The 10,673-nt window shown below is 34.5% G+C and overlaps 2 protein-coding genes across 2 annotated transcripts; both read left to right on the forward strand.

The window, feature by feature from the left end:
* Positions 1 to 1,219: 1,219 nt before the first annotated feature.
* On the forward strand, positions 1,220 to 3,712 carry TRIADDRAFT_1179 (uncharacterized protein; the record flags this gene model as incomplete). Its single annotated transcript, XM_002118046.1, has 6 exons — positions 1,220 to 1,889; positions 2,017 to 2,423; positions 2,542 to 2,699; positions 2,795 to 2,960; positions 3,194 to 3,369; positions 3,457 to 3,712. Coding segments are annotated over 6 exons (1,833 nt in total), but the record flags the coding sequence as incomplete, so codon positions are not given.
* Positions 3,713 to 7,974: 4,262 nt separating this feature from the next.
* TRIADDRAFT_974 (uncharacterized protein) lies at positions 7,975 to 10,415 on the forward strand (the record flags this gene model as incomplete). Its single annotated transcript, XM_002118047.1, has 6 exons — positions 7,975 to 8,626; positions 8,754 to 9,160; positions 9,273 to 9,430; positions 9,537 to 9,693; positions 9,893 to 10,068; positions 10,160 to 10,415. Coding segments are annotated over 6 exons (1,806 nt in total), but the record flags the coding sequence as incomplete, so codon positions are not given.
* Positions 10,416 to 10,673: the final 258 nt, after the last annotated feature.

Below are 10,673 nucleotides of genomic sequence, written 5' to 3' on the forward strand. Positions count from 1 at the left end.
GCATATCAAAGTTGTTATCTGTAAACTTCAAGAAAATATGTAGAAATTACTGAATGCGTTTATTTAAAATATAACTAAGATCTTCTACAATAAATAATGACGCAATCCGAACCATACTATAAAATCTTAGGTTACAGGCATACTTTTGAGATCAGTAAGTTATTATTGTGATGGATTCATTTCGATGGAAAGGCTATAATGCTAATTCTCCCGTCAACGAATTTAATCCGAACTGGGCAAGTTATCGGAGGACTAATAATTACTTGTATTAATTTGTACTAAGGAACGAAAATAAAAACTGTCAAAGTCGTGAGTAGTCTCACAGCAAACCTGGTCAACACTCAACAAATGAATCCCGCCTTCCCACCCTATAAACAAGCAATGCGGGGGTATTTATTTATTTAAACTATTGTTAGATGACTCTGATTATGGGTTCATTTCAATAGGTCAGTATAAGATTCTTACGGTACTTTTTACCTCAAGATTTCTTCATGTAAAACGAATAGCTCTAAAGTAGTCATTTCTGCAGAGTACTGATTATTAAAATAGTATTCGTTTATATCGGTAAGGGTGGCCACTGGGCCTTTCAATTTTGATTTGATGTAATATTCTGATGAAAATTGAATAAACAGAGAATTTTTATAGAGTTTTCTACACAGCCATTTTGATTGTTCCATTTTCTTATAACAGTTGTTATCGACTGAGTAAGCTTTGCTTGCATACTCAAGCGATCCTTAGATACATTATCATGATTGGTATAGAATTGACCACAGTACTAAGGACATAGTACCGCACTGTCGATATCTTACAGTACCTGCTAATCTTAACTTGGTATGCCCATCCCCGTACATTAGTTATCATAATGTGCTTTGGACCATTAACTAATCTTAATATAGCATTTCATAGCATTTCATTTGTCAATGCATTATTGACAAGTAGTATTCTACTGTACAAGCAAAGCTGCGAATATAGTTGTGCCTGGCTATTACCGGGATATAAATAAATATTGTCGAACGGCAATACTATCTGTTTATTATTAACAAATGGGTACATTATCGTAAACCGTCATCAAAGCGACGTGAGTTTGTACTAGTACTACATTAAATGCAAGGAACACATGGAAAACGATTGTGAACAAGAGAGTAATGACTGCACGGATAAAATGTTGCAAAGTAGTCCTGATGACGAATCTGAAGAGATCTCAATTCAATATCGATATGGATGGGGTGCATTTCAGCCACGATGGCTACAACTTTTAAACCACCGATGGTGGCTTGTTATCGTCATTTGTGTGTATACTACTTTTGCTGGAATGCTGATGACTGGCTTTGCTGTGGGAACGATTACTTCGGTAGAGAAACGCTTCGGTCTGAGTAGTACAGAAACAGGATCAATGCCGTCGGCTGCAGAAATTTCTGGTGCAGTAATTGGAGTCATAGCTAGTTATTGTGGCGATCGAGGGCACAAAGGGAGATATTTAAGCATTGGTGCTTTAGTTATGGCAGTAGGAGCATTTACTTATTCGATACCCCACTTCGCTACTGGAAAATATGTTGTCGCTAGTTTCTCCAGTAATTATACTGATTTATGTCTTGTCAATTCATCACTATCATCAAGCACTTGTGATGCATCTTTACAAATTTTTGGTAGTTCCAATTTGCGTAATTTCTTTTTCCTCTTTCTAATCGCTGAGTTATTGATGGGTGCAGGCAATAACTTAATCTGGAGTATTGGCATTACGTATCTCGATGAGAATGTTCCCCCGGTCTCTTCGCCGTTATATGTTTCTGCGATCTACACTATTAGCATGATAGGGCCTTCACTTGGGTATATTATTGTCAGTATCTTTTTAAAAGTATTTGTTAACTGGCCAGAGGCAGCACCACCAGGTAGATTGAATTGTTAAGCATAGTTGTTTAGTTGATTGAATTATTAGCACTTCGTAATAACTACTTTCATCAATGTCCTATACTGCATGATAACTAATAAATTGACAATCGCTTGTGAACCATAAAGGATTAATACCTGCGGATGCGCGATGGATTGGTGCGTGGTGGCTGTCTTTCGTTATCTCTGCTGCTTGCTTGACTGCTGCTTCTATTCCTCTTTTTGGATTTCCACGTGAATTACCTGGTTATGAAGCATATAAACGGACGCGACAAGAACAAGCTAAAGCTACTAACAGAGTTGATAAAGGATACGGCAATAGCGTTTCAGATTTTCTAAAAGCTAGTCGTGATTTATTCAAGAACATTCCGTTTGTATGTTTAACAATTACTGGAACATTTGATTTTATCGCAGTCAATGGCATTGGTTGGTTTTTTCCAAAGATTTTAGAGACACAGTTTCATTTATCTCCTTCTGAAGCCAGTCTTACCGTAGGTTACATTAGTATAATTGGAGGCTGCATTGGCATGTTGTTGGTGAGCAATGAATCAGTAATTGTAATTATATTGAGGGACAATAAAACTCATTGCTACTAATCTAAATTAAAATTTCTGGTACTTGCTTGACAATTCTTGTCATAATGTTTCAACTTAGGGTGGACTACTTTTAAGAGCCTTCAAATTGAAAGGTCGTGGTGCAGCCAAATTAACTTGGATTATTAGTATATGTGATTGCATAGCTTTTACTGTTTTCTTACTCGGCTGTAGTAATCTTCCATTTGCTGGAGTGAATAGTCCTTACGGTAGTAATTCGTCGGTTACATTGTAAGTAATCTATCCTATTGCTTTCATAAATATCTATTTTCTATTGTTTTATGCTGATGTATAACACGTACTTCATGATCTAGGAATCCAAGGATAAATACAGTTAATTTAACTGCATCCTGTAATACTAATTGTATGTGTAATAGCGTTAAATATAATGCAATATGTGGATCCGATGGTACAACCTATTACTCGCCATGCCATGCCGGCTGCACCAGTAGCTATTTCGATAGCAACCGTACTACAACAGTATGTTACTTTAATAAGTAAATTACTTTTAATATACTACTTCGATGAATGACAAATAGCTGTATTCTAAAGCAGGTGCTCCGATAGTAATTGCTCTGTGTTATGATTATTGTATAGTTAATATATTGCTGCATTTATACGTTTAGGCAAATGTGTATAGACAGAGCAGATACTAGCATTTATTCGCTGTATATATACGCCTATTATTGATATTGAAATTCTATTTGTTTAAGATTTACCACAACTGCAGTTGTATTCAGAATGTTAATCGGACAAGATATAGTTACGACGCTATCCAAGGATCATGTATCTCAGAATGTCCACAATATACGCTATTTGTGATTGGTATTTCTATTTCAATGGTCTCTGTTATGGCTAAAACTGTTCCAGCAATCGAAGCCATATTGAGGTAAACGAATTCATTGTAGATAAAATACTGGCAGTGTCTGGATTGTTTTTTATTCTAATCTATTATCATATTATCCATGATAATTAGGTGTGTTGCTGATGATCAAAGATCTTATGGTCTAGGACTTATGTCATCGCTGGTACGGATAACTGGAAATATACCAGGTCCGCTCATTATTGGAGCTTTCATTGATCAATCGTGTATCTTATGGACACAAGAATGCACTTCCACTCGTACATGTTGGTTATATGATAGTAGAAACTTGGCGAAATACCTTTATGGTTCGATGATTTTTGTCAAGATCGTATCTACAACATTTTATGTGTTGTCTTGGTGGTTCTATGACAAAGGTAGCGGTAAGAGTTTAGAAGAAGAAAATAATTTACTGGATATTCCGCTTGAAGATGCGAATAACTCTACCGAAACACCTCAAGTTTAAGTAGTCGAATATAAAACAATATTCATAGAATATCAGTTTCTTAATTTGGCAAAATTATAAATAATATTGACCAAACCTCTTTGAAGTTTCAAAAATGACATTTAGATGGACATTTATCGAAGTATGTAAATACAGTACTGCATGTCAATATGACATCCTTTAATATAGTAGCATTATCAACGTTACTCCTTTTTTTGTGAATTTTACGCAAGTAACCATGTATTATGATATTTTTATTCTAATGTTGAGCGTTAATTGATAGTAAAATAGTAGATTAGCCAATCTTGTTTTATAAAAATGATTACTAAGCACTATTTTAGCCTTGGCAAGTAAGGAAATTTAATAAATCTCCTGCTATAATATGTAACTCCAATAATGTAAGTAATCTTGACGAATCAAGTCAAATGGTCTGGATCATTACTTATAATGCTGAAGTGGTCATACGTTGAGCAATTTCACCTGAATTAGGCCTGGAATTTTATGAGCGCTTTTTATATTTAATTTTTATCAATTCTAACTTTCTCCAAAATGATGGAACATGTTTACATTTGTTAGGAGTCCGATCTTTGATTGGAGAACAAGCTAAAATAGATTTATGTCATCACAGTGATGTATCGCGTATTTAATTGTATTGATAGATACATTTAATATAGTTTAATTTCCAAAATTAGATGTTACTACGATGCTAATATAAGATTATTACTAATTATTTTATTAGACATTGTTGATTATCCATATTAGTAAGTTAACTAACTTTAGTGCAAGACTTATATGATTTGATGTACGGTAATAGTGAAGATACTCAATACCCTATTGTGATAGACTTTAATAGAATGATGATATTTTAAACCGATTAATTTGCACAAGGCTACATTTTGTATATATATTGTTATGTAATTATTTATTTGAAGGAAAATGTTTTATCTTATAACCAAAGTTTGATTTAAAACAACCTCGTTACTATAAATAGATGGAGTTAAATGAATTTCAGAACTGCAAATATGATCTGGGACTATAGTTCTTTAGAGCTTAAAATATTATACATTAGATTCATGCTACTAGTTAACTATTGCTCATTGTTCTTAAACCCTGTAATAAAACTTTTTCAATTCTATCTTGGCTCAGCCAATTGATTTGTTTCAATTAGATGTTTTTGGACTAGACAGAACAGTTTGAGATAAATAAATTGTATCACCGTCATATTGTCCGCGCACAAACATAAATAAAAGCAAGCATTTTCTCTACTTGCTTTTCCATTATCGTATCAAAGATACAATCGAATTTGGATTTGGATTTATATATTAGGTGTAAATAGATCTCATCTAAGTCAAGGTTTTGAGCGAGACATACATTTAATAGGCTATCTTGCAACGTTAAAGCCCTATGTTTGCCTACAATTGTGTGCTTATATCATGCTTTGGGCTGAAATTGCTAGACAATATCCGCTTTAATAACTTTACGAATACTGAAAATACTGTAATATAATGATGATCTCTCCAAATCTTCTACTATGTACTATAGCCTATTTTTATTCTCTAGCTTAGATAACTCAATTACATGCTTTTTGTTGGTTTTATGTATGAAGTTGTATATTATCCTACCCATGTTTAAGATTCTTTAATCACCTTGATATCATAGGATCGGAATTTCTAATCAAGTCCTTCTGCTCTCTGATACAAAGTACAACTGAGCTCTCCCGCCAACTATGCTCTTCCTCTTCTTCAAGCTCATTTTATTGTAGGCGTATTGGTCAGCAGTAATACTATCAGGGACTGGTTAATAGTCTAGAGCGTTAACAGCAGCACTTTTATACGGCATTGAGGGCATTTTAGATTGTATTTCAGTGGTATAAGCAAGCTCAAGGTTAGATTATTGTAGACTTTTTTAAGATCGAATAAGAGAAGTCACTTGGTTGCATTAACAGCTGCCTATTCCTACTTTAGCGTAGGCCAATATAGACTACTTTATTGAGTCTGACCGAATCATTTTAAATGCCTAGATATACAGCGAAATGCCGGCTAGAACAAGCACCATATTGAACATTTGAGCTGTTAAAACTCAGTTTCATGAAAAACTGAAATGCTTTATAGACTTTGCTATGTTCTTACATCAATACTTTTCAAAGAGTACAGCACTGAAGCAACAGATAAAAAATTCGTCTCTGATGAAAGTAATTGTTGATTGTTCGAATTTTCAATTGAAATCTTTTATCTAATAGGACGTTGTGGTTCAGCGCTTCCATCATTGCTATTGGAGGCAAAGTTTGTTGTTGTAATAATGTTTCTTTCCATGTAATTTATAGTAATATTTGATTTAGCAAATGAATATCTTGCCTCTTATGATGTCATATCAAATACCGAAACTAACTTTAAACTGAAATAAAATCAATTAATTATATAAGATCTTTAAGCTTCTGGTCGGAATTTGGCATGTAATTTTTATATTCTCAAGAAATATTATTGAATTCTTAAGAATAACAGTTAATGCATCCAATATTACAACTCCAAATTATTAACATTTCTTATGGAAATATACCATATTGGACTATCTAGATTAGCTCGTTAATGCTCTAAGATTGGATCAATATTAAAACAATTTAAAAATTCTCTACATCTTACATAATATAATCACTTGCAAATAAATGTACAAGTTCTGTGTTATTTTTATTTATTTCATTTATAGATACTGATGTAATGACTTCCATCAATATTAAATATGCAAATTAAGGTAATGTTCCTTATATTCAGGACCGTATCATAAGATGATTTAATTAAACCGAACATTTGTCATCATATTTTACTCTAGAAGATGAACAGCATTATAAAGCCGATGCAGGCATGCCCATGGGTTCTAGGTCATGGGAGAATTTTGGTTGTTTTAATCATGTTACCCTTTACTAAGATATCAGTTTTGGCCTAGTTTTGTGCTATATTTCTCATCGGCAATATCTATATTTCTAACTAAATAAATTGGTTCAATTGGTGGATCTAAAAGTTTCATGTGTAATTTCTAATAACCCATTATTCAGTATGTGTCTCTAAAGCGATATATTATTTCCATGCTATTACTGCTGAAAATGAAGACAGCCTATAGTTAAGAAGGGCCTTAAATAATTTTTAACCCTTGAATGAATTTTATTTACAACTATAGTATGTATCAGTACCAGATGCAGAAATGCCCACTTTTATAGCAATATTATTATTTTCCGACTGTTTTCCATATAGATTAAAGGTACTTTGAACCATTACCAAGCTGCTATTTTAATTATTTATTTGTTTCGACTTCTGTATGACAGGAAATCTGTAATAGTCGGATATGGTATCTAACATAAACTATCATTAACACCTTTTGATTCATTAGCCTTATAAAGGCTTCGTTGATTATTACTTTGATGGCCATTTTTCATTCTAATACGTGGTATGGATTCTGTAAGTAGCTCCTACTTAACGAAGCAACTGCATCACCATTCCAATGTACTTCCTTATAGTAAACACGAATAAATATAACCATAAATGAAAACTGATACTAAGAAATTGCAATTTATGATATGTTATAATTACCTTGGCTTCTAAGAATTTAAAAGTTCATGGAGAAATGTAATAATACGTAATGATAGCATATTATTACAAAATGGCATAGCCACCTGTAACCCATGGAAACAGAATACATATGGGCAAGGCCCATTGACAATGAACAATTGCAACGGAGAGATTATTGCATTCAACTTTCGACCTTGTGTATAGAAAAATTTAAAACCTTCTTTTGCCTGGTTATTATTTGTACATGCTCTCAGAGCCAACGCCTAATGTTGGTTTAATTACACGTGATATTTATGGCGTTATATCACAATAGGTTAAGCCAAAGAAATTAGTAATAGCTTAATTACCATTAGTATGATTTATCACTGATGTCATTCAAGGTGAGGTAATTGTTAATTGACATTAAAATCAGGACGAAATAAGGAAAACATTGTCGATATCATGGGTAGCCCTCAAAACGAATCTGGCCAAGATTCACACAGTGAGTCCACTATTACCCGTAAGGAACATTTGAAAAGTGATTTTAGACAAGATAATGACTTGACTGATGAAATGTTGCAAGATAGTGTTGACGATAAATCTGACAAGGACTCAAGTCAATATCGATATGGATGTGGTCCATGCCAGCCACAATGGCTACAGGTTTTAAATCATCGATTGTGGCTAGTTATCGTTATTTGCATATATGCTACTTTTGCTGGAATGCTTATGAGTGGATTTGCCGTAGGAACGGTTACTTCGGTCGAGAAACGTTTCGGTCTGAGCAGTACAGAAACGGGAGCCATGCCATCGGCCGCTGAAGTTGCTAGTGCAGTAGTTGGAGTTACGGCTAGCTATCTTGGTGATCGAGGGCATAAAGGAAGATATTTAAGCGTGGGTGCTTTAGTTATGGCAGTAGGAGCGTTCACTTATTCGATACCCCATTTCGCCACCGAAAAATATGTTGTCGCTAGTTTTTCCAGCAATTATACCGATTTATGTCTTGTCAATTCGTCGCTATTATCAGGCAGTTGTGATGCATCCTCATCAGTTTCCAGCAATTCCTATCTGCGTAATTTCTTTTTCCTGTTTCTAATCTCACAGTTATTGATGGGTGCAGGAAATAACTTGATCTGGAGTGTTGGTACTACTTATATCGATGAGAATGTTCCTCCAGTCTCTTCGCCGTTATATGTTTCATCGCTCTTTGTTATTAGTATTATAGGCCCTTCGCTGGGCTATATTATCGTCGGGATCTTTCTAGATATGTTTGTTAACTGGCCAGAAGCAGCGCCACCAGGTAGATTGAATTGCTAATCATGCTCTTTGAGCTGAATAAATTATTAACAATTTGCATGGACTACTTTAATCAATGTTCTTTAGAGCACGATAACTAATAAATTTAAAATTTTAATCGAAATATAAAGGTTTAACACCTCAAGATGCGCGATGGATTGGTGCCTGGTGGCTGTGCTTCGTCATCTCTGCTGTTTGCTTGCTTGCTGCGTCTATTCCTCTTTTCGGATTTCCACGTAAATTACCTGGCTATGAAGAATACAAACGTATCCGACAAGAAGAAGCTAAAGCTACTAACAGAATTGATAAAGGATACGGCAACAGCGTTTCAGATTTTCTGAAAGCTAGTCGTGATTTATTCAAGAACGTTCCGTTTGTCTGCTTATTCATTTCTGGAACATTTGAGTTTCTCGCAGTCAATGGCGTAACTTGGTTTTTTCCAAAGATTTTAGAGACACAGTTTCGTTTACCTTCTTCTGAAGCTAGCCTTACTGTAGGTTACATTAGTATAGTTGGAGGATGCATTGGTATGTTGCTGGTAAGTAATGAATCAATGATTGTCGTAATAGCATTGAGGAACAATAAATCTCGCTGCAACCAATCTAAAATATGATTTGATTGCCAACTCTTGTCTTAATAATTCAACTTAGGGTGGAGTACTGTTGAGAGTCCTTAAATTAAAAGGTCGTGGTGCAACCAAATTAACTTGGATTATTGGTATATGTGATTGTATAGTTTTTACTGTTTTCCTACTCGGTTGTAATAATCTTCCTTTTGCTGGAGTCACCAGTCCTTACGGCAGTAATTCGTCAGTTACACTGTAAGTAATGCGCCAAGTTGCTTTCATGAGTATCTTTGTTTTCTTTTGATTTATGCTGATGTCTAGTACGTACTCCATCAATTAGAAATCACAGGGTAAACGCAGTTAATTTAACGGCATCCTGTAACACAGATTGTATGTGTAACAACGTCAAATATAATGCAATATGTGGATCCGATGGTAAAACCTATTATTCCCCATGTCATGCCGGCTGCACCAGTAGCTATGTCGATAGCAACCGTTCTGCAACTGTATGTTATCCTCAAGTAGATTACTTTATTTCTATTTTAAGTGATAGCTGTACTCTAAAGCAAAAGATCTAATTTCAAGTGCTTTATTTAGGAATATTTCATCGTTATTATAAGCATCGATACGTTTGAGCATATTTTTAAATGGATAGATAGAGCAGGTGCCGGTTTTCTTGTTGACGTTGATATTCTATTTGTTTAGATTTACCACAACTGCAGTTGCATTCAAAATGTCAATCGGACAAAATATAGTTATGATGCTATCCAGGGATCATGTATCTCGGAATGCCCACAATATACGCTATTTGTGATTGGTGCTTCTATTTCAATGGTCTCCATTATGGCTAAAACTGTTCCATCCATAGAAGCTATAATGAGGTAAGATAGCTGATAAGGGCTACAGATTCTGAAATTGGCTTCATTGATTTCACTTATTCCAATCTATTGATTCGTTATTGATAATACGTAGGTGTGTTGGTGATGATCAAAGATCCTATGCTCTGGGGCTTGTTTCGTCCTTGGTACGCTTAGCTGGAAATATACCAGGTCCGCTTATTATTGGAGCTTTTATTGATCAATCGTGTATCTTATGGACACAAGAATGTAGCTCTACCCGTACATGTTGGTTATATGATAGCAGAAACTTGGCGAATTACCTTTATGGTTCTATGATTTTTGTTAAGATTGTATCTGTAACATTTTTTATATTGTCTTGGTGGTTCTATGATAAAGGTAACGGTAAAAGCTCGGGAGAAGAAAAGGATTTATGTGATATCCCGTTCGAAAAAGCGAATAATATTGCTACGGAAGCAACTCGTATTTAAAGCAGTTCAATGCAATAGAACCTTTAAAACATAATCGGTTTCTTAAGTTGATATAGTCAAACTTGACCTGTCAAACTTAGACTGCAACCATGACTGGAATCCTTCTATGCTACATCAAACGATAAAAACCGTTTAAGATCATCTTAGATATACACATAG

Source organism: Trichoplax adhaerens, genomic scaffold (assembly GCF_000150275.1).
Source record: "Trichoplax adhaerens TRIADscaffold_36 genomic scaffold, whole genome shotgun sequence".
In the NCBI taxonomy this organism is placed as follows: Eukaryota; Metazoa; Placozoa; class Uniplacotomia; order Trichoplacea; family Trichoplacidae; genus Trichoplax; species Trichoplax adhaerens.